Source organism: Rhinoraja longicauda, chromosome 25 (genome assembly GCF_053455715.1).
Source record: "Rhinoraja longicauda isolate Sanriku21f chromosome 25, sRhiLon1.1, whole genome shotgun sequence".
Classification (NCBI taxonomy): Eukaryota; Metazoa; Chordata; class Chondrichthyes; order Rajiformes; family Arhynchobatidae; genus Rhinoraja; species Rhinoraja longicauda.
Window position 1 is genome coordinate 20,008,784 of NC_135977.1, and position 25,489 is coordinate 20,034,272.

Below are 25,489 nucleotides of genomic sequence, written 5' to 3' on the forward strand. Positions count from 1 at the left end.
TAGTTTAGTTTATTGTCTCGTGTGAAAAGCTTTTTGCTGCATGCTTTTATTCACAAAATGCTGGAGTAACTCAGCAGGTCAGGCAGCATCTCGGGAGAAAAGGAATGGGTGACGTTTCCCATTCGTCACCCATTCCTTCTCTCCCGAGATGCTGCCTGACCTGCTGAGTTACTCCAGCATGTTGTGAATAAATACCTTCGATTTGTACCAGCATCTGCAGTTATTTTCTTATATTTTGCTGCATGCTACTCAGTCAGCGGAAAGAAATCGACAATCGATTACAATCGAGCTGTCCAAGGTGTAGATAGAGGATAAACAGAATAATGTACAGTGCAAGATAAACTCCACTAAAGCCCGATTAGTAGACCGATCGTCTCCTGTGATCAGGACCTAGATGGTAGGTCGGGACCGCTCTCTAGTTGTGATATGATGGTTTAGTTGCCTGATTACAGCTGGGAAAATGCTACCTGACCTGCTGAGTTTCTCCAGCGCATTATTTTTTTGCTGAAGATTCCAGATTCCATGATCTCTTGTGTCTTTATATCAGGAATAGTTCCTTTCTCTTTAAATTAATACCATTTTAGGTTTTGTTTTCCTCTTTACTTAAAGAGCAGACTTCTCTCCTCGGAAAGGGCAGAGCCTCCAACAGTGTGGCGAACAGCCTAGATATTTGTTTCGTTTAGTTTAGAGATACTGCATGGAAACAGGCCCTTTGGTCCACCAAGTCCACGCCGACCATCGATCACCCATTCACAATGGTTTTATATTCTCCCACTTTCTCATCCACTCCCTACACACTAGGGGCAATTTACAGAGGGTCAATTAACCTACAGACCCGCACGTCTCTGGGATGTGGGAGGAAACCAGAGCACCCGGAGGAAACCCACACGGTCACAGGGAGAACGTGCAAACTCCACATAGACACCACCCGAGGTCAGGATCGAACCCGGGTCTCTGGCAGTGTGAGGTAGTGGTTCTACCAATTGCATCACTGTGCCACCCGCACATTTGCCCTTCAGTATCCATAGCAGAGGGCATAGGTAGGAGGTGTTACAATAATAAAACGTGATTCACTCATTTCATCAGTTTCACGGGCGGCACAGTGGTGCAGCGGTAGAGTTGGACAATAGACAATAGACAATAGACAATAGGTGCAGGAGGAGGCCATTCGGTCCTTCGAGCTAGCACCGCCATTCAATGTGATCATGGCTGATCATTCTCAATCAGTACCCCGTTCCTGCCTTCTCCCCATACCCCCTGACTCCGCTATCCTTAAGGGCTCTATCCAGCTCTCTCTTGAATGCATTCAGAGAATTGGCCTCCACTGCCTTCTGAGGCAGAGAATTCCACAGATTCACAACTCTCTGACTGAAAAAGTTTTTCCTCATCTCAGTTCTAAATGGCCTACCCCTTATTCTTAAACTGTGGCCCCTTGTTCTGGGCTCCCTCAACATTGCCTCTAACGTGTCCAACCCCTTAATTATCTTATATGTTTCGATAAGATCTCCTCTCATCCTTCTAAATTCCAGTGTATACAAGCCTAGTAGCTCCAGTCTTTCAACATATGATAGTCCCGCCATTCCGGGAATTAACCTAGTAAACCTACGCTGCACGCCCTCAATAGCGTGCACCAAAGACCCGGGTTCGATCCTGACTAAGGGTGCTCTCTGCACGGGGCTATGTACGTTCTCCCTGTGGGTTTTCTCCAGGTGCTCCGGTTTCTTCCTGCACTCCAAAGATGTACAGATTTGCAGATTGACTGGCTTCGGTAAAATTGTAAATTGTTCCTAGTGTGGAGGATAGTGCTGGTGTACGAGGTGATCGTTGGTCCACGACTTGGTGGGCCAAAGGGCCTGTTTCCGTGCTCTATCTCCAAAGTCTAAAGCCCAGTGTGCTGGGAGCAGACTAGTACACTGGTCAGTGCCTGCCTTGTAAGAAGGTAATCCTATTATGGAGCATGTAATTGAATCTAAGACACACCGTATTGTCTTCATTTAGGGAAACCGAAGTCTCACCGTTTTCATTATCGATGTCTATGAGTTTATCAAGGAAGTCCTTCACACAGCTCACGCTCTGCAGAATGAATGGATGGAGAGGGGTCATCCAGACTTCCTTCCCATATCCCAGCTGCAGCCCCAGGTTACCGATACTCTGAACAGCCTGAAAGAGAACATACAAACAGACCCATTACTGCCCCAAAGTCATTTGCTTATCCACGCCTCTGATTGAATTGATTTTAATCTTAAAGACCATGTACAGTGACTGAAAGACATAGAATGAGGACACAAGGAAATGCAGATGCTGGTTTACAAAGAAAGACACAAAGTGCTGGAGTAACTCAGCGGGTCAGGCAGCATCTCTGAAGGACATGGATAGGTGACATCGCCTATCCATGCTGAGTTGCTCCAGCACTTTGTGTCATATCATCATCATATCATCATCATATATATACAGCCGGAAACAGGCCTTTTCGGCCCTCCAAGTCCGTGCCGCCCAGCGATCCCCGCACATTAACACTATCCTACACCCACTAGGGACAATTTTTACATTTACCCAGCCAATTAACCTACATACCTGTACGTCTTTGGAGTGTGGGAGGAAACCGAAGATCTCGGAGAAAACCCACGCAGGTCACGGGGAGAACGTACAAACTCCTTACAGTGCAGCACCCGTAGTCAGGATCGAACCTGAGTCTCCGGCGCTGCATTCGCTGTAAAGCAGCAACTCTACCGCTGCGCTACCGTGCCGTGTCCTCTTGTGTATTAACCAGCATCTACTGTTCTTTGTTTCCGCAATCAATCGGAAGAAGGATCCCGACCCGAATCGCCACTTACCGTCACTTACCTGGAGATGATGCCTGACTGCATTCCTGCAGCACTTTGTGCTTTACCCTTTCACATCTGGGCTAATCTGCCCTACCTCCAGTAGGCCCTACTTTTATTCCATTATTGTACTAATCAGAAGGAACCAAATCAGCTTGAACCTGTTCACACGATTACTTGAAAATAACTTGTTATATTGTGAGATAGCTGTCCATCAACTTTGCATTCTCAATTGCACAGTCACAAACATTTCCAATTGGGGTTTCCTTCCAATGCCTCCGCCATCATCTTAGAGTCATAGAGCTGTACGACACACAAGCAGACCCTATGGCCCACCTTGTCCCTGCCAGCCAAGTCAGCTCACTGGGCTAGTCCCATTTGCCCGCATTTGACCCATAGCCTTCAAAACGCTTCCTACCATAATATCTGTCCAAATGCCTTTTAAACGTGGAGAATTAATGGCGGAATGTCAACATGTAGGTGACAATTGACTTCACATCATCTTATCGCTGAAATTATAATGGAAACGTGAATGAATAATGAATAAGATGGTGATATGAGGTATCCACACAGGAAAAATAAATTCATTTTGGTGCTGAACCCTTTCATGGAAGATCGACAGCTGGGACTGAGTTATCTTTCTGCATTTTGTTGTGCCTGCACCAGTGTAATACTAGAAACCCGCTGAGTGGATGTGACTGCTTCCCAACTGGCATTTCTTTGTAGCCCGGAAACAAATACATGCCGTTCGAATAAAGAATAGAAATGTTACAATAGTGGGCCTGGCAAAATCCCTGACCTGAAGCCAAGTATGTCAAAGTTAATTAAATTAAAACACGAGAAATGGAATATTCTCGGAGCCTTCGTGTACTCATTCTTTAGACCGCAATGAAATCCCACACCCATGGCTTCTAATATTAACAGACTCCCAGCTGTCACCTTTCGAGTGTATCAGAGCGGCACAGTGGCGCAGCGGTAGAGTTGCTGCCTTACAGCGCAGAGACCCAGGTTCGATCCTAGCTACAGGTGCTGTCTGTAAGGAGTTTGTACGTTCTCCCTGTGACCACGTGGGTTTTCTCCAGGCGCTCCAGTTTTCTCCCACATTCCAAAGACGTGCAGCTTTGTAGGTTAATTAACTTCTGCAAATTGCCCCTAGTGTGTTGGACATAGCACTAGTGTACAGCTGATCGTGGTCAGTGTGGACTCGGTGGGCTGAAGGGCCTGTTCCCACGCTGTATCTCTGAACTGAACAGTAGGAGGGAAAGTCCTATCAAATGATTAATGAATTTACTATTATGGATCTGTTGGAATGTAAATAAGCAAAATTGGAAATGTGAAAATTGATCATTGGAAATTGAGACTGTTTGAAACTAAACACCAGGATCGTTGCTGCTCCAACAGGAGTTGGTTCTGATCCCTCCTACATGGTGAAAGCCACATTGTGAATAACGGGCTATAAATGTCCCAGATTTTTTTTTTTAGATTTAGATTCTACAGCACGGAAACAGGCCCTTTCGGCCCACCAAGTCCGCGCCGCCCAGCGATCCCCACACATTAACACTATCCTACACACACCAGGGACAATTTTTATATTTACCCAGTCAATTAACCTACAAACCTGCACGTCTTTGGAGTGTGGGAGGAAACCGAAGATCTCGGTGAAAACCCACGCAGGTCACGGGGAGAACGTACAAACTCCATACAGATGGCGCCATACAGATCATTCCCTTCCAGGGTATCCTTACTCACACCATCACCAATCCAATTTCCTATGGTGTTCCTGCCGTTGGACCAGATGGAACATCTGTTCAGCCATCATAGGAAAACATAGGAACTGCAGATGCTGGTTTATCATAAAAAAGAACAAAGAGCTGGAGTAATTCAATGTGCCAGGCAGCATCTCTGAAGAACATGGATAGGTGATGGTTTTGGGTTGGGTTGCTTCTCCAGATTGATTGTAGTAGGGGGGGGGGTAAGCTGGAAAAGAGATAGGGGCAGGTCCAGGCATGGCGAGTGATAGGTGGATACATAGTCCTTCCTCTGGCTGCACATTTCCCGCCTCTTCCATCTTTATCTCCTTATCTCACACTTTTTGTCACATAGAAACAGTGTGAATGGGTGATTGATGATCTGCAGGGGCTCAGTGGGCCAAAGGGCCTGTTACCATGCTGTATCTCTAATCTAAGCTCATTCTTGAGATTTACATGGTAGACTGCTCAAACAGTATGGTCACATGATCATCAATAACATATGCAGGTTTGCATATACAGGTCCACCACTGATTTTCCGGCAACTGGTGGTCTGGTACCTCCTTTAACCCGGACAAAATTACAAGAGCACAATTGAATTCACCCCCCGGAAGAACCCCCACAAATGTGGCGCCTAGGCCAGATGAGGAGGCCGATCTCGACCTCATCGAGCCATCCGTGCCAATCGATGGGTCAAATTTTCCCCCTGCGGCCGGGCCTCTGGCCGGGCCAGAGCTGGCAGATCTGTTCCCACAGCTGACTGCCATGGCTGACGTTATGGGCCGGTATCTCACCGCCCGACCCCAAGGTTGTGACCTCTGTCGGTCCGGCAAAACGGAGAATCTAGCAAGGCTCGGTCTCAAACCAAAGGTGCCGGAAAATTAGTGGTGGACCAGTATCTGATTCTCTGCGTTGGACAGTTCAGAAAAAGGAGCAAAAATAATTACCTTTGCTAAAAGTAGCAGAGTTCTCCCTGTCCTCGTATCAGCGTGGTGATCCCGGAGTTTGAAGAGTTTTGGGGTTAAAATAGCTGGAGCAAAGAACCTCAGGAACAGGAAACCACTGATAGCCAAATACTTTACATCCTGGAAAGAAAATGACAAAGATATATAAATGAGACCCACAGTCGGAGACCCAACCAGAAGCCCATTCCCTGCCGTATTAACCAGAACTGGGGTTAACATCTGATCTCACTGGGCCGGGCGCCGCTCCAAGAGGCCGAGCACATGCACCGGGCGCAGCAAGCAACGGTGGAGCAGCGGCAGAGGACGCCACAGCCACGCTTGGCCAGGCCGACCCTGCCAAGTCACCATGACAACAGGCGTCCATGGTCAGGTCAAGAACCCTGCACTTGCAACAATTGGGACTTGAAAATGACGCCAAATTGGCGACTCTGTATACTGTCTCAGTGTACTACTGCTATACACACGTGCAGTAACTGAGACCATTATCTAAGATGTATCTAAGTGCTTATGTATTTTCACAAAATGCTGGAGTAACTCAGCAGGTCAGGCAGCATCTCAGGAGAGAAGGAATGGGTGACGTTTCGGGTCGAGACCCAAGGGACCCAAAATGCTGAGTTACTCCAGCATTTTGTGAAAATAAATACCTTCGATTTGTATCAGCATCTGCAGTTATTTTCTTACACTAAGTGCTTATGTATAGTGGTACTTGTACTGAACTGTATAAAAAATTAATTTCACTGTACATCGGTACAAGTGAAAAATAAAGTGCCATTGTACCATTGATGACCTTCCCTGGAGTTAATCCTATTGCTATTCAGGGGACCTGTGATGCTTCGTGTTACTGATAATGATTTGGTTGGCTGCAATGATGTGTGCAGCCAACCACAGTGAGGAAAACAATCATTAAAGGATATAATTTCAACAATATTGAATGGGTTCGATTAACCGAGATGTCATACATAAAACTTTGAAGAAAAAGGTAATTGTATTTCTAAACAAGGATAATAAAATAATTATTCTGACAGAATATGACAGTTACAAAATGTATTATTCCGGGTCAGAGCGGCATTTAGTATTAATAATTTCCTAGTATGCCATTAAAAATTAAGTTAATTTCATTCAACGATGTACAACTTTTAAAGAATTCTTGCTGCAAGTATAACACCAGCAAACACCTGGTGTTTATAAAGCTTCAAAGATTTAAAAAAAGGTTTTCAGAGACTTGGGACTGGGTGTCACTGAGAGGAGTTTCTGATTTGGTGCCATTAATGACGTATGTCTAGTCCCCCGAAATTAGAGTCATCGAGTCATAGACCCTTCAGCCCAACTTGCCCATGTCACTGAACATGCCCTATCTACACTAATCCCACCTGCCTGCATTTGGCCCATATCCCTCTAAACCTCTCCTATCCGTATACCTGTCCTATTATAGTACCTGCCTCAACTACCTCCTCTGCCAGCTCATTCCATACACCCATCACCCTCTGTATGGAAACATTGCCTGTCAGATTCTTATTAAATATTTCTCCTTAAACTTAGTCCTCTGGTTCTTGATTCTTGAAATTGCTGACAATTTCACAAATTAAGAGCAGGAAACCATTCACCATTGTTTCATTTGTAAATTTTCGGTCAATGTATTTTTTTCAGAAGGTCATTATATTTTGATGCCGCATTTATGATTTATCAAACCACATTCACATTGGAACACAAGTGTACCTGCACACTGCCATTATGCTTCATTTGTAATTATGCAGAACAAATTAATATGACTACCCAGAATAAGACTACTTGGCCCGTTGCCTTTGAAAGAGCTGGTCAATTCAGTTTAGTTTAGTTTGGTAATACAGCATGGAAATAGGCCCTTCGGCCTACCAACCAGCCATCACCCATATACTAGTTCTATCCGACATGCTCAGGGCAATTTACAGAGGCCAATTAATCTACAAACCTGTACGTCTTTGGAATGTGGGAGGAAACCGGAGCACCCGGAGGAAACCCACGCAGCTACAGGGAGATCGTACAAACTACGTACAGACATCACCTGTAGTCAGGATTAAACCCAGCCGCAGCAAGGCAGCAGCTCTACCCCTGTGCCACTTTGCCACACTGAATTATGTTCAAACTATTTCCTAGAGAGACGCTGGCATTATCAAACACTATGTTCTCCAATGATGCTGCCTGACCTGCTGAGTTACTCCAGCACTTTGTGTCTTTTTTTTGTAAACCTAAATTTGCAGGCCCAGTGTCTACATTTTGACTGCTATACTGCAAAATCTTAAGATATGACTATTTTGAAGTTCTCCTCCTCTCCCCCACGGTAGTTCCGTGAGAACCTCTCTCACTGCTCGCCCTCTGTGATTCCTGCTGCTCTTTTGCTCTACGAAGCATTCCATCACCAACCAGAGAGATGTCCTGACCCATCATTGGAGACCCTCAGACTATCTTGAATTGGCCTTCACTGGACTTCATCTTGCACTGGTCACCATTCCCTTTATCCTGTATTTGGACACTGTGGACGGCCTGATTGTAAACATATACAGTCCTCCCGCCGACTGGATAGCACGCAACAAAAAAGCTTTTCATTCTACCTCGGTACACGTGACAATAAACTAAACAAAAAAAGCTCTGACTCAGATTCGCTACCACAGCCACGTGTATTTTGTATCAGGCCCTTCTCCGGCCATCTGCCTACTAACAACACCACCTTGCCTGCGTTCACCTATTGCCTGCCACGTTTTGTTCTGCCCTTCCTCTCTTCCAGCTTTCCTGCCCCCCCAACAATCAGTCTGCAGAAGGGTCCCGACCCGAAGCATCAACTATCCACGTTCTCCAGAGATGCTGCCTGACCCGCTCAGTTACTCCAGCACTTTGTGTTTTTTCTGTCAAGCCTGCTGGCTACCCTTTCTCCTGTGCACGTCTCATTACATGAATCAAGAGTCAAGAGTGTTTTATTGTCATGTGTCCCAGATGGAACAATGAAATTCTTACTTGCTGCAGCACAACAGAATATGTAAACATAGTACACAGTAAACAATATGACAAACGAGAGAAAAAAGATCAGTGTGTACAAACACATACTAACAAGTACACACACACAGAAGGTATTTATTTCACAAAATGCCGGAGTAACTCAGCAGGTCAGGCAGCATCTCAGGAGAGAAGGAATGGGTGACGTTTCAGGTCGAGACCCTTCTTCAGTCTGAAGAAGGATCTCGACCCGAAACGTCACCCATTCCTTCTCTCCTGTGATGCTGCCTGACCTGCTGAGTTACTCCAGCATTTTGTGAAATAAATACCTTTGATTTGTACTAGCATCTGCAGTTATTTTCTTACAGTACACACACACACATATATATATCCACATACATATATATATCCACATACATATATACTGTATATATCCACATACTTATGCCTGACCTGCTGAGTTACTCCAGCATTTTGTGAATAAATACTTATATATATATATATGTATACACTGCTCAGCCAAAACATTATGACCACTGTCAGGTGAAGTGAATAACATTGATTATCTTGTTACAATGGCCCCTGTCAAGGGGTGGGATATATTAGGCAGCAAGTGAACAGTCAATTCTTGAAGTCGATGTTTGCAGGAGAAATGGGCAGGAGTAAAGACCTGAGCGGCTTTGATAAGGGCCAAATTGTTATGGCCAGACGACTGGGTCAGAGCATCTCTGAAACGGCAAGGCTTGTGGGGTGCTCCCGGTCAGCAGTGGTGAGTACCCACCGACAGTGGTCCGAGGAGGGACAAACCACAAACCGGCGACAGGGTGTTGGGCGCCCAAGGCTCATCGATGCGCGAGGGCAACAAAGGCCATCCCGTCTGGTCCGAACCGACAGAAGGTCTACTGTGGCACAAGTCAAAGAAAATTTTAATGGTGGTCAGGGGAGGAATGTGTCACAATACACAGTGCATCGCACCCTGCTGCGTATGGGGCTGCACATGGAGGACCAACAGCATATTAGGCAGGTGGTCATAATGTTTTGGCTCATCAGGTCATAATGTTTTGGCTGATCGGTGTAAACATAGCACAAAAAGTAAGGAAATTTGTGTTTGGTAGATTATTTCTTTGTTGTAACAATGCTTCTTGGCAATAAATCTTATACTGTTGGAAAGCCTGTTTATTTCCCTTTTAAATGGTGCCACATTTGTAAGGAACATGCATTTGTGGGATGAGCAGCAGAGCTGAGTATATGGGATGCGCCCATGAAAAATCTGCCAAATCTTCTCTGCCAATGCCAAACAGCTTATTCTGCCATTGACTCTTGTTCGGTGTTGTTTGGTGGATTGGATGATTGAAGTCTGAAGAAACAAGACATATTGGCAATTTAACAATTTATTCATTTAATACACAGGAGCCTCAGTAGCGTGTGGAAGAACCATACACAGCCACAACAGCCTGGCACCTCCTCCTCATGCTGGTCACCAGCCTGGTCACACACTGTTGTGGGATGGCATCCCATTCTTCAACCAGCATTTGTCGCAAGTCAGCCAACGTGGTTGTGTTGGTCACTCTGGCACGAACAGCACGCCCAAGCTGATCCCACAAGTGTTCAATGGGGTTGAGGTCAGGACTGCTGGCAGGCCATTCCATCCTCTCCACTCCCAAATTCTGGAGGTAGTCTCTGAGAAACCCTGCTCTGTGGGGGCGAGCATTGTCATCTTGGAGGATAGAGTTCGGTCCCAGACTGTGGAGATATAGGATTGCCACTGGTTGCAGAATCTCATCTCGATATCTCTCTGCATTGAGATTGCCTCCAATGATGACAAGACTCGTTTTTCCAGTGAGGGAGATGCCGCCCCACACCATCACACTGCCTCCACCAAAAGATGTTACTCTATCGGTGCAGCAATCAGCATAGCGTTCTCCGCGTCTTCTCCACACTTTGACCCTATGATCCAACTGCCGTAGGCGGAATCTGGACTCATCGCTGAACATAACGTTCCTCCACATGTTCAGGTTCCAGTGCACGTGTTGCCGACACCAGCGCAAATGGGCCTGACGGTGAAGGGCAGTCATGGCAGGCCTCCTGGCAGCCCTATGAGACCGGAGATCGGCTGCGTGCAGTCTGTTTCGAATTGTCTGGGCAGAGAGCCGTCGGCCATATCGTCCTGCAAACCTTGACTGCAAATCTGTAGAAGACAGCCTACGGTTCCTAAGTGCTGACAGGGTGAGGAAATGGTCTTCTTCGGGTGTCGTCTTCTTGGGAAGCCCACTTCGCGGCCTGTCTCTGACATCCCCCATTATATGGAACTTGGCCTTCACTTTGGAGATGGTACTAGGGCTCACTCCAAATAATGCCGCAACTTGGTTTTGAGGAACAACAGCTTGAAGTTGCCCTACATTTTGAGGATGTAACTAGGAAAATTGACAAGGGAGAGTCAGTGGATGTGGTGTACCTCGACTTTCAGAAAGCCTTCGACAAGGTCCCACATAGGAGATTAGTGGGCAAAATTAGGGCACATGGTATTGGGGGTAGGGTACTGACATGGATAGAAAATTGGTTAACAGACAGAAAGCAAAGAGTGGGGATAAATGGGTCCCTTTCGGAATGGCAGGCAGTGACCAGTGGGGTACCGCAAGGTTCGGTGCTGGGACCCCAGCTATTTACGATATACATTAATGACTTAGACGAAGGGATTAAAAGTACCATTAGCAAATTTGCAGATGATACTAAGTTGGGGGGTAGTGTGAATTGTGAGGAAGATGCAATAAGGCTGCAGGGTGACCTGGACAGGTTGTGTGAGTGGGCGGATACATGGCAGATGCAGTTTAATGTAGATAAGTGTGAGGTTATTCACTTTGGAAGTAAGAATAGAAAGGCAGATTATTATCTGAATGGTGTCAAGTTAGGAGGAGGGGGAGTTCAACGAGATCTGGGTGTCCTAGTGCATCAGTCAATGAAAGGAAGCATGCAGGTTCAGCAGGCAGTGAAGAAAGCCAATGGAATGTTGGCCTTCGTAACAAGAGGAGTTGAGTATAGGAGCAAAGAGGTCCTTCTACAGTTGTACCGGGCCCTGGTGAGACCGCACCTGGAGTACTGTGTGCAGTTTTGGTCTCCAAATTTGAGGAAGGATATTCTTGCTATGGAGGGTGTGCAGCGTAGGTTCACTAGATTAATTCCGGGAATGGCGGGACTGTCGTATGTTGAAAGGCTGGAGCGATTGGGCTTGTATACACTGGAATTTAGAAGGATGAGGGGGGATCTTATTGAAACATATAAGATAATTAGGGGATTGGACACATTAGAGGCAGATAACATGTTCCCAATGTTGGGGGAGTCCAGAACAAGGGGCCACAGTTTGAGAATAAGGGGTAGGCCATTTAGAACGGAGATGAGGAAGAACTTTTTCAGTCAGAGGGTGGTGAATGTGTGGAATTCTCTGCCTCAGAAGGCAGTGGAGGCCAGTTCGTTGGATGCTTTCAAGAGAGAGCTGGATAGAGCTCTTAAGGATAGCGGAGTGAGGGGGTATGGGGAGAAGGCAGGAACGGGGTACTGATTGATAGTGATCAGCCATGATCGCATTGAATGGCGGTGCTGGCTCGAAGGGCTGAATGGCCTACTCCTGCACCTATTGTCTATTGTCTATTGTCTATTGTCTATCGCACGGGCCCTATCCAGATCAGTCGATTCTTGGAGCAGACACCTACTGACCACTGTAGCAGGGCCCATGCTCACAGATGCTGCCAATCAGGTGCCAATCAGGCACCTGATTGTCAGCACCTGGGGGTACCAGAAGCTCAAAACAAGAGTCAATAGCAACAGCAGAATAAGCTGTTTGGCATTGGCAGAGAAGATTTGGCAAATTTTTCATGGGCGCAACCGATATACTCAGCTCTGCTGCTCATCCCACAAATGCATGTTCCTTACAAATGTGGCACCATTTAAAAGGGAAATAAACAGGCTTTCCAACGGTATAAGATTTATTGCCAAGAAGCATTGTTACAACAAAGAAATAATCTACCAAACACAAATTTCCTTACTTTTTGTGCTATGTTTTTTATACACACACACACACACACACATATATATATATATATTTATATATATACATACACACACACACATACTCAAAAACCAAGAATCAAAGGGATGCAAAGACAACACAGGCTGCCATTCCGTGTGTGTCACATCACACTGTGACAATAAGGAGCCCCAGCAATATTTCAACATGAAAGCAGGTGTGAAAAAAATCTTCCAGCTTTTATAAAATGTACTTTCAATTCCCTTGAGTTTGGTAGCTCAGAACATGTATTATTCAGCATCAGAAACACAATGTTTATGAAGTTATTTTCTCAGTTGCTTGTGACAGTGAGGTTACCCACTGGGTAATCTGAACATCGTTCCAGCGGTGACTACAGAAATATCTGTAACAATGACTCATTCAGAAGTGTCAAAACCAAAATAATAATTTTAATTTAATGCTGCGAGAACTTTGTTTCAAGTAAACATCTCTCAGAAAGACTTGTTATTTAACATTATTATTATTTAAACTCACTGTTGTTACAGGTTAACAGAGGTGCAGCTGGTAGAGCTGCTGCCCTACAGCACTGAGAGGGCCAAGAAAATCAAGAGTACATATTGGAATCCCGGAATGGCGGGACTGTTGCATGTTGAAAGACTGGAGCGACTGGGCTTGTAAACACTGGAATTTAGAAGGATGAGAGGGGATCTTATCGAAACATATAAGATTATTAAGGGGTTGGACATGTTAGAGGCAAGAAACATGTTCCCAATGTTGGGGAGTTCAGAACCAGGGGCCACAGTTTAAGAATAAGGGGTAGGCCATTTAGAACGGAGATGAGGAAAATCTTTTTCACTCAGAGAGTTGTAAATCTGTGGAAATCTCTGCCTCAGAAGGCAGTGGAGGCCAATTCTATGAATGCATTCAAGAGAGAGCTAGATAGAGCTCTTAAGGATAGCGGAGTCAGGGGGTATGGGGAGAAGGCAGGAACGGGGTACTGATTGAGAATGATCAGCCATGATCACATTGAATGGTGGTGCTGGCTCGAAGGGCAGAATGGCCTCCTCCTGCACCTATTGTCTATTGTCATATGTCCCAAAACGGCACAATGAAATTCTTACAAGCACCAGAGATCCGGGTCCGATCCTGATCTCGGCTGCTGTCTGTGTGCACGTTCTCCCTGAGTTTCCTCTGGGTGCTCAGTTTTCTTCCCACATCCCAAAGACGTGCGTGTTTGTAGGTTAATTGGTCTCCGTAAATTGCCAATTGCCAATTTCTTCATCCAAAGGATGAAGAAAGGGGATAACATGGGATAACTAGTGTGAATGGGTGATCAATGGTCAGTTTCCGTGCTGTATCTTTCAATCAATTCAATTGACTGATATTGGCTCTGCAGCTCTTCCAGGTGAGACTGAGGTTCACGTGTACTTTCTTCTGCAACTGTGCTGCTGGTATATCAATGTGACAGCAGAGAGAGGCATTGTGGCAAAGATGGGCAGAGGGAAGGTGGTGTGGAATAGGGTTCAGAGTATAAAACTCAGGCTCGGATCAGGGAAGATATTAAGGATCGATCTCATTTTGATCAATTAGAAAATAATATGTAAAATTAAACACAAAGAACTCAGTGGACAGACGATGTTCCGGGTCAGGACTCTTCTTTCAGACTGATTGGTGGAGAGTTTCAATCACGGGTTTATCGAGCTTTGGTGGTTTTAATTTCTAATTACTTTGAAGAAGCCCTGGAATCATCACATGGCTCTCAATGCGAAAGGGAGCAGAAGAGATTCACTAGGATGTTACCTGATCTTGTTGGCTTGAGTTATCGGGAGGTAGGATAGACCGGGACTTTGTGGCTTAGGAGGCTGAGGGGTTGACCTTATTGAGGGGCAAGGGTAAAGTGAACTCACAGACCTTTTCCACAGGATTCTGGAACCAGAGGGCATAGGCTTAAGGTGAGAGTGGAGAGATTTAAGGAGCATCTCAGGGACAATGTTTACACTTGGAAGGTAGTCCAGACCGAGAACCATCTGCCAGAAGAAGCTATCTGACTTTTAAAAGACATTTAAATCCACAGATATGTGGATTGAAAGGATTTAGTTACCAAAATACAGGCAAAAGGGAGCAGCACAATATACCATCTTGTTTTGCATGGGCTCAGTGCGTCAAAGGACCAGTTTTTGTGCTGTACAGCTCCGTGTTTATTTCTGAGCTCCTGCTTTCTCCCTCACTGGGATCTCCTCAAAGTCTAATTACTTATCCACTGGGGTCACCTGGTTGTCTAATTACCTGTTCACTCCCATCATTGTTTAATTATCAATATCTCGCTGTCTAATTGCCCACTCTCGAGGTTACCACCACAAATGGCCACATCCCCTCGTGCCGTGGTTTCCACTAGGTCTAATTATCTCTTTGCTGGAGCTTCCTCGAGGTCTAATTATATCCTTGCTGGGACTTACCTCATTCTCGGCTTCAGGAAACTGCTCTGCCACTCGTTTGTGTAGTTGTTTGAACGCTACCCTCATCACAGCGGGACACTGTTCCACAGAACTCACAATGGCATCGATCACATCACTCAGGTAGGACTTTAACATCTCCTGGCTCCATTCTCTCACGTTGGCTTCTGAATGGCCCCCTTTGAAAGAGATTCTCCTTCCAGATGAACAGAAATAGATTAGTCATCGGAGGTACATAGAAACATAGAAAATTGGTGCAGGAGTAGGCCATTCGGTCCTTCGAGCCTTGCAATATGATCATGGCTGATCATCCAACTCAGTATCCTGTACCTGCCTTCTCTCCATACCCCCTGATCCCTTTAGCCACAAGGGCCACATCTAACTCCCTCTTAAATATAGCCAATGAACTGGCCTCAACTACCTTCTGTGGCAGAGAATTCCACAGATTCACCACTCTCTGTGTGAAAAAAAACGTTCTCATCTCGGTCCTAAAAGACTTCCCCCTTATCCTTAAACTGTGACCCCTTGTTCTGGACTTCCCCAACATCGGGAACAATCTTCCTGCATCTAGCGTGTCCAACCCCTTCCTACCTTCCAGTCATCCCCTCCTTTCACTGTGTTGTTCAGTGGTCTGTTGGAAACATTAATTTCATGGGGGAAATGTTTTTCAGAGACCTGCCTTCGATCCTGACCTTGGGTGCTGTCTGTGTGGAGTTTGCACGTTCTCCCTGTGACAGAGTGGGTTTCCTCCGGGTGATCCGGTTTCCTCCCACATCCCAAAGACGTGCAGGTTTGTAGGTTGATTGGCCACTGTAAATTGCCCCTAATGTGTAGAGAGCGATGAGAAAATGGGACATCAGAGAACTAGTGTGAAGAGGTGATGAATGGTCAGAGTGGACTCGAGAGGCTGGAGAGCCTGTTTCCATGGTGTGTCTCTAAACTAAACTGAGAACGCTGAAAATTAAGTTTAGAATCTACGCAGGAAAAATGTCACAATTATTATTTAACTCTGAGAAATGCCTGTGTTGTGCATTAAAAATCAAGGCAAGCCAGATTTAATAATTAGCTAGGTTTTGAAGGCATGTGCAATAACTATGCAATACAATAAGTAATGAAAATACTATAAGTTGCACGCAGAGCACAGTTATTTCTGCTGTTTTTACTGCAGTAAAGTTAATCAATAAAATGTGTGTGGGAGGATAATTTATTGGAAGAAAGAGAGCGATTGATTAAATGAGAAAGGAACTATATTTAATGATCTGAAGTCCTTGGAATGACATAGAATGTGTCCTCCCCCTCCACCAACGCTGCTCCTTTCTAGGTCCATCCTGCCACAGATCAGGCTAATTGCTGGTCACACAGGATAATGTGCTGACGGACCTCATTGCCTCTCCCATTAGACAAGTTGACTCATTGGCCAGCCTTCCAGGAGTTAAACCCTGTCCCTCAACACATTAATTCACATCACGGATGCTGACTGACCTGCGGAGTCTTTCTGACATTAATTATATTTCCCTTTGTTTCAGGGTTTCCAGAAATGGAAATTCATGACTTTCTGTTATTGTTTAATGAGTTCATTGCTCTCTCAATTTTACATCATGACGACTCCTCATGATACTGAATCACCTTCAGGCTCAGTGAAAGATAAGGTTCTGGCTCAACGGACAACACTAATAGCAAGAAGTGGGAATAAGCGCAGTGCTCAGGTGCAGAATAAGCCTAAAAACATTAAAGAAACAACAGCAAATATTCAACTGTGAGGCAGATTTCTTGTGCACACAACCAGATTAGGATGTTGTCTGCAGGAAATGCAGAACTTGCCTTAGTACCAGAGTGGTAACTTAGCAACCATAATAAACCAGTCATATGTGGATAAACGGCAGATTATTAAATGGTTTCATTATGGCATCAAATAATATTCTGTCTTCAGTGTCATTAACTTCTTGACCTGTTTAACTTTGAAGGGAACAGTTTCTTTTGGAGCAAAAGCTCATTAAAATTATTTCCACCTGTAATGTTCTCCTAAGAACCTCATTAGTATTTTAACAAAAGGCTAAGAAATGTGTACTGCGAGTTATTTATGCTGATTATTACTTTCATGAGGATGTAACGAGCTTCACTGCAGGATGTTTGTGAACTTGCCTGGTGGTACGGTTGGTCACATTTGCAATTGTGAAAAGAATCAGAGCATGGAATCAGGCCCTTCGGCCCAACCTGTCTATGCCGATCAAAATGCCCCATCTAAACTAGTCCTGTGTTTGGCCCTTATCCCGCTAAAACTTTCCTATCCATGCATCTGTCCAAATGGCTTTTAAATCCTGTTATGATACCTGCCTCAACTACTTACTCTGGCAGCTCGTGGGAATAAGTGCAGTGCTCAGGTGCAGAATAAGCCTAAAAACATTAAACAAACAACAGCAAATATTCGACTGTGAAGCAGATTGTGAAGCACACAACCAGATTAGGATGTTGTCTGCACCCACCACCCTCTGTGGAAAAGTTGCCCCTCAGGTTCTTTTTTAATCTTTTCACTCTCACCTAAAACCTATGCCCTCTAGTTTTGATTCCCTGACTATGAGAAAAGAACCCTGTGAATTCACTCTATCTATTCCCCTCGTGATTTTATATATCTCTGGTCACCAAACTTTCCGACCTTGGATTTTCCCAAACCATCTGCCAATGGATCAAGGACTTCCTGACCAACCGCCCCCAGACCGTCAAAATAGGCCCTCACCTCTCCTCCACCATTACACTGAGCACCGGCTCACCACAGGGCTGTGTGTTGAGCCCCATCCTTTACTCCCTCTACACTCACGACTGCGCCCCCACCCATCCCACCAACACCATCATCAAGTTCGCGGATGACACGACTGTGGTTGGACTCATCTCAGGAGGAGATGAGACAGCCTATAGGGATGAAATCCAAAGGCTGGCAGCATGGTGTTCAGTGAACAATCTGGTCCTGAACTCCTCCAAAACAAAGGAACTTATAATTGACTTTAGAAAAACCAGTGCAGATTACGACCCATTCTACATCAATGGGGTCTGTGTGGAAAGGGTACCAGCTTTCAGGTTCCTGGGTACGCACATCGCAGAGGATCTTACCTGGTCTACCAACACCATCACCACAGTAAAGAAGGCACAGCAGAGACTCCACTTCCTGAGGATCCTCAGGAAAACCAACCTGCAGGAGAAGCTCATGTTGTCCTTCTATCGCTGCTCCATCGAGAGTGTGCTGGCATACTGTATAACCACATGGTATGCCAGCTGCTCAGAAAAGGACAGGAAGGCCCTTCAGAGGGTCATCACGACGGCCCAGAAGATCATCGGTTGCTCACTGCCCTCCCTGGAGCACCTGTTCAGCCTACGCTGCCTCAGTAGAGCAGGCAAAATAATAAAAGATCCATCCCACCCCGGCTACCGTCTGTTTGTTCATCTGCCCTCTGGTCGACGTTTCAGGTCGATCAAATCCCGAACAAACAGACTTAAGAACAGTTTTTACCCCAGGGCCATACGAGAACTGAACACTACCTTTGCACTAGGCAACACCGTTAAAAAATCTTGTACTTAATATAATTGTATTTAATTGTATTTATGTATTTATTTGTTTTTGCATTTATTGCATATATGTTTGTACGCACCGTCAGGATTGGCTATTTTTAAATTTCGTTGTACTCGTTGCAATGACAATAAATGAATATTATTATTATTATTATTATTATTATTATTATTAAGATCACCCCTCAGCCTCCTGTGCTCCAAGGAATAAAGTCCTAGCCTACCCAATCTCTCAAAGCTCGCTGGAGTCCTGGCACATCCTCATAAATCTTATCTGTACCATCTCCAGCTTAATGTCATATTTTCTACAACAGGGTGGCTAAAGCTGAACAAAATACTCCAACTGTGGCCTCACCAACGTCTTGTGCAACTGCAATGTAACATCCCAACTTCTACATTCAGCTCCCTGATTGATGAAGCCCAGCGTGCCAAAAGCCTTCTTTACAACCCTACCCGCCTGTGACGCCACTTTCAGGCAACTATGCAGCCTGAGGAGTAGATGGAGTCGATGGTGGGGAGGCTGGGCTGTGTGTTGGGGTGGGCTGCATCCACAATTCTCTGTTTTGTCCAATCTCATAGAAAAATCGGAATTACTCGCAAATCAGAGAAAGAAAATAAGGAAAAGTAAAGATATCCAAGAACACATGTATCATTGAGCCATACCTTATTTTGTTCAGGTCAATCTTACTAGGATCCAGTTCAACATATTTCTTCTCATCAAAAATACGGTTAATGACTTGCCTCAGCACCTCATGCAAATATGGCATTCCCACCAACTGCAAAGGAATGAGAGCCATCATTTATACTGGTGCACGTGTAATCAAGTGTGTTACTGAAAGTGGAAGCAAGATCCAGTGAAAGGATTTCTCCTTGTTCGCGACAATCCTCATCGCACTTCTATTAATGTTTTGGTGACCTCCACAAAGAAATTGTTTCACAACATTTGCTCAGTAACTCAGTAAGAAATATCTTGAATTTGTAAGTTCCTGGTAGAAGATGAAATTTTGACTCAGTCCAAGTATCAATGTCTCTTAACCTGCTGTAAAACTTTACTTCAGACTTTAGAAATACAGTGCAGAAACAGGCCCTTCGGCCTACCGAGTCCACGCCGACCGCAATCACCCCGCACATTAACACTAACCTACATACTAGGAACAATTTTACAACTAACCGAAGCCAATTAACCTACAAACCTGTACGTCTTTGAGATGTGAGGGGAAACCAGAGCACCCGGAGAAAACCCACACAGTCACAAGGAGAACATACAAACTCCGTAAAGATAGCACCCGTAGTCAGGATCGAACCTGGGTCTCTGGCGTTGTAAGGCAGCGGCTCTATCGCTGTACCACTATGCTGCCCCTTTAGCTGCAAATTGGAGATCAATTTGAACTTTCCTGATCTATTGCATGGTTAGAAACTTGGCAGGACTTCACACTGCTTTTTTTTTAACCTAGCAGGTCAATCTACAAATCTTCTTCACTGCTTTGCTCACGTATAATAGAGGGATGACTCATGCTTTGGATTAAGATGCACAGGCACACAGGATTCCTTCCAAATTAATGCACCATTAAAATTCATTTAATGACATTATCTATCAATTATTTCTCTGACATAGAAAAGCAACCCAATGCACAACGGCAAAAGCAAACAAAAGTAAGGATGTTAAATCAGATCAGGAGATATACTTGTGATTGTATAATTCCACTTTATCTAAACACGAAATAGTGAACAGAGCACTATTTTATTTTGGGCAATGTCTATTGCATGAAGCCATTAACATTCTAGATTAATGGCGGCACAGTGGCACAGCTGGTCAGGCAACATCCTTAAGGGGAGCACCCTGAAGGGGGGACTCGATGGTGCAGTCAACGAGTGGTTGAAGATGGTCCAAAGTGGGCAGGTACAGTGGCGCAGCGGTAGAGTTACTGCCTTACAGTGCCAGAGACCCGGGTTCAATCCTGACTACGGGTGCTGTCTGTACAGAATTGTACGCTCTGCCTGTGACTGTGTGGGTTTCCTCCATGTGGATGGGTTCCCTCCCACATCCCAAAGACATGCAGGTTTGTAGGCTAATTGACTTCTGAATATTGTCCCTGGGGTGTAGGATAGAACTAGTATGAATGGGTGATCGATGGTTGTCAATAGGCAATAGACAATAGGTGCAGGAGTAGGCCATTTGGCCCTTCGAGCCAGCACCGCCATTCAATGTGATCATGGCTGATCATTCTCAATCAGTACCCCGTTCCTGCCTTCTCCCCATACCCCCTGACTCCGCTATCCTTAAGAGCTCTATCTAGCTCTCTCTTGAATGCATTCAGAGAATTGGCCTCCACTGCCTTCTGAGGCAGAGAATTCCACACCGCGGACACGATGGGCCAAAGGGCCTGTTTACATGCTGTATCTCTAAAGCAAAATTAAACCAGTCACCCAAACAGCAGCGATGCGGTTTTCAAAAGTTAAAGGAATTATTTTACATTAAGACTCAGTGCACTCTGCGTTTACTCACAACACAGTTATTACCCCTTGTTTCGCTGGAATGTCGGAGGTTGAGAGGAGGCGATGGGAGTATATAAAATTATGAGAGGCCATAGATATGATAGACAGTCAGAATATTTTTCCCAGGTAGAAATATCCAACACTAGAGGGCATAGCCATAGGGTGAGGGGGAAAATGTTAATGGAGCAAATATGTGTGGGGCAAATATATGTACTCTGAGGGTGGTGGGGGCCTGGAATGCATTGACAGACCAGATACGATAGCGGCGTTTAGGAGGCTTTTGGATAGGAACATGGAAGTGCAGGGAATAGAGGGATATGGATCATGTACGTGAAGATGAGATCAGTTTAAATTGGCATCATGGTCAGCACAAACGTTGTGGGCCGAAGGGCCCGTTCCCAATGTTGGGGGAGTCCAGAACAAGGGGCCACAGTTTAAGAATAAGGGGTAGGCCATTTAGAACGGAGATGAGGAAGAACTTTTTCAGTCAGAGAGTGGTGAAGGTGTGGAATTCTCTGCCTCAGAAGGCAGTGGAGGCCAGTTCGTTGGATGCTTTCAAGAGAGAGCTGGATAGAGCTCTTAAGGATAGCGGAGTGAGGGGGGATGGGGAGAAGGCAGGAACGGGGTACTGATTGAGAGTGATCAGCCATGATCACATTGAATGGCGGTGCTGGCTCGAAGGGCTGAATGGCCTACTTCTGCACCTATTGTCTATTGTCTATTGTCCTGAGTTGCACTGTTTATGTATTCCCAAGGACAAGAATTGGAACAGTTTACTCTGTTCACCATTGATATAATCTCAGCATGTGCTTTTGCAGCCATGTTAGATTATGCCTTTTGTGCTCAATAACGATAGAAATAGGAGGCAGTGTTGAAGAGGGCAATTCCATTAGCACTTGGTTCTCAATACGTTAATCAAGCATTGTCTCAGTTACTGGAAATTAGACACAAGTTCGTACGGTGATTGGGGGGAAAATCTGGTATTGCTCGGGAAAGTAAGGCAGCTTACCTTCATAAACTGTTCCATTGCTTTGGAGGCCAAAGAATTCGATCTGAAAAGTGTGTTTGGATCAGCTGCATAAAAAAATTAAAATAAATGCTATAAGGTTCATAGAGTCACAGAGACATTCGGCATGGAAACAGGCCCTTTGGCCCAACTTGCCCACACCGACCAACATGTCCCATCTACTCCACTCCCACCTACCTGCGTTTGGCCCAGATCCTTCTAAACCTATCCTATCCATGTACCTGTCCAAATTTTTCTTAAATGATGGCAACTCATTCCATACATCCACTACCCTTAGGTTCCTATTAAATCTCTCCCCCCCCCCCTTCTCCTCATGTTAAACCTATGTATGTACCTATCTAGGTTATTTGATTCTTGTCAGTAAACTACAGGCCAAATTACAAAGGTACAGCAGGCTGCATTTTTACGTATTCTTGAGAGGAAGTGAATATTTGTAATGTTTATTTGGTGGAACAAATTGAGTAGGAATGGATGGAATAGTGTATAACATTATTGTGGTATTATAGTATAGAAGGGTAACACAGTGGCGCGGCGGGTGGAGCTATTGCCCCACAGCGCCAGAGACCCGGGTTCGATCCTGACCTTGGGTGTTGTCAGTGTGGGGTTTGCACGTTCTCTCTGTGACTGTTTGAGGGGGGATCTTATCGAAACGTATAAGATAATTAGGGGATTGGACACATTAGAGGCAGGAAACATGTTCCCAATGTTGGGGGAGTCCAGAACAAGGGGCCACAGTTTAAGAATAAGGGGTAGGCCATTTAGAACGGAGATGAGGAAGAACTTTTTCAGTCAGAGAGTGGTGAAGGTGTGGAATTCTCTGCCTCAGAAGGCAGTGGAGGCCAATTCGTTGGATGCTTTCAAGAGAGAGCTGGATAGAGCTCTTAAGGATAGCGGAGTGAGGGGGTATGGGGAGAAGGCAGGAACGGGGTACTGATTGAGAGTGATCAGCCATGATCGCATTGAATGGCGGTGCTGACTCGAAGGGCTGAATGGCCTACTCCTGCACCTATTGTCTATTGTCTATTGACTGCTCGTGGTTTCCTCCGGGTGCTCCGGTTTCCTCCCACATCCCAAAGGCGTGTGGGCTTGTAGGTTAATTGGTCTGTGTAAAATTGCCCCTGATATGTCGGGAGCGGATGGGAAAGTGGAATAACACAGAGCCAGCATGAATGGCCAGTGTAGATTGTGGGCTAAAGGGCCTGTTTCCATGCTGTATCTTTCAATTAACCAATCACTTTACATAAATTGATCCAGCAAATTCCCAATTGGAGCATAAGAAACAAAATTCTTAGCATTCTGCACCATTTTTATCTTGAGGATGAATAATTACTAATTAATCATTTATACTAAACATCTCCACATACATAATTAGAAGAACTTCAAATTCAAAATGGCTGTCAGCTCTGCCCGTTTGATTAAACTCTTCTTTCAAACACAGCAGAAGGAGGTGAGGATGATATATAAGTTAGGGGCTAAGGGGAGACTTAACGCTGAATGACTACAGCTTTTGATAATCCAAACAATAAGGATATCTTGTGTCATAAGGAACTGCAGATGCTAGTTTACACTGAAGATGCTGGAGTAACTCAGCGGGTCAGGCAGCATCTCTGGAGAAAAGGAATAGGTGACGTTTCGGGTCGAGACCCTTCTTCAGACGGATCTCATTCGAACACACCCTTCTTCAGAAGGATATTTCAACAGCTTCAGTCTAGCTTTGAGCAAGTATCGAACCATATAAACCTGCTCTGAATTTAAAGTACATCATCGTAGTACCTCTTGGGATGAGAATGGCGATGAATTTAATAAAACATGAATGAGGCGAGTCGACAATTGAAATAGGCCAACTTCATTTCTGCTCTATAGACTCAATGTAAAAGGGGTTTTAACTCTTGGACCTCAAGTGAGTGGCCCCCGGTCAGCATCTTGCCCGGTTTCAATAGAAGTCAAGGACTGGGCAAGCTGGATGGATGAATTTCTGACATGCTCAGTTTAGTATCGTTTAGAGATACAGCGTGGAAGCGGGCCCTTTGAATCCAAGCCGACCACAATCATCCATTTACTAATCTATCCTACACACTAGGAACGACTTACAGAACCAAATTAACCTACAAACACACACGTCTTTGGGATTATTTTCCAGAGATGTTGCCTGACTTGCTGAGTTTGGACTTTAGACTTTACTTTAGACTTCAAACATGCAGCATAGAAACAGGCCCTTCAGCCCATCAAGTCCACGCCGACCAGCAATTAGCTGGTACACTAGCAGTATCCTACACACTAGGGACAATTAAAATTTTTACAGAAGCCAAGTAACCTACAAACCTGTACGTCTTTGGAGTGTGGGAGGAAACAGGAGCACCCGGAGAAAACCCACGCGGTCACAGGGAGAACATGCAAACTCCATACAGGCAGCACCCGAGTCTCTGGCGCTGTGAGGCAGCAGCTCTACCACTGCACCACTGTGCCGCCCAAATCCTGGAGACATCCCACAGAGAGTTGCTTCAGTGAAGACGCAGCGTATGGTGGAGAGGATGGGGGTGGGGAGGTTGATGCAAGCAGCCTGGGGCAGGAGAAATTCTATCCCAACGGAGCTAAAGGCAACATTGGTTTGTCGATACATGGGCCTAGATCACACCTGAGCATCCAAGGAGACCACCAGCAGGAACACGGCAAATTGGTCCACCAGGCTGCAAGGTACAGTACCAATAACCTGCTGTCACCAAGCGCAGTCCCAGGTCACAAGGGATCAATAACAACCAAGCCAAGAGGGTCAAGAGGGTCAAGAGTGCTTCATTGTCAGCTTAAAGAGTAGTTGAGGTAGGTACAATAACAACATCTAAAATATACTTCGACAGGTACATGGATAGGAAAGGTTCAGAGGGAAATGGGTCAAATGCGGGCTAATTGGACTAGCTTCGATGGGGTATCTTGGTCGGCATGGACAAGTTGGGTTGAGGGCCCGTTTCCACGCTGTATGACATTATATGTACCGCCAACAGAACAATGCATTTCTTACTGCAGCTTTACAGGCCCACAAATAACACATAAATAAATATACAATAGTAAATGAATGATCAATAATATTAGGTAACCAGACCATAATAGTGCAAAACCAAAGTCTGTAGTGCAACCAAAACAGAGGCCACAGCGGATTATAGTCGCTAAGGATCGTGTTGTGCAGTGTTTAAGACTGCAAGGTTGCTGGGGAGACGCTGTTCTTGAAGCTGGAGGTCATGGTTCTCAGACTCCTGTACCTTCTTCCCGATGGAAGTGTGGCCAGGGTGGTGTGGTGTGGGTTTCTGATGATATTAGCTGCCCTTTCGAGGCAGCGCTTCTCATATATCCCTTCGATGGTGGGGAGGTCAGTACTTGTGATGGACTGGACGGTGTCTACCACTTTCTGCAGCCTCCTTAGTTCTTGGATGTTCGAGT

The 25,489-nt window shown here is 45.2% G+C and overlaps 1 protein-coding gene across 1 annotated transcript in view; it reads right to left on the reverse strand.

Moving 5' to 3' along the window:
* rasal1a (RAS protein activator like 1a (GAP1 like)) overlaps positions 1-25,489 on the reverse strand; it is a 146,683-nt gene that overhangs the window by 22,736 nt on the left and 98,458 nt on the right. Inside the window, 5 exon segments of the mRNA XM_078421548.1 lie at positions 2,016-2,160; positions 5,518-5,655; positions 14,980-15,172; positions 19,198-19,310; positions 22,040-22,104. Coding sequence (XP_078277674.1) covers positions 2,016-2,160; positions 5,518-5,655; positions 14,980-15,172; positions 19,198-19,310; positions 22,040-22,104 — 654 coding nt within the window.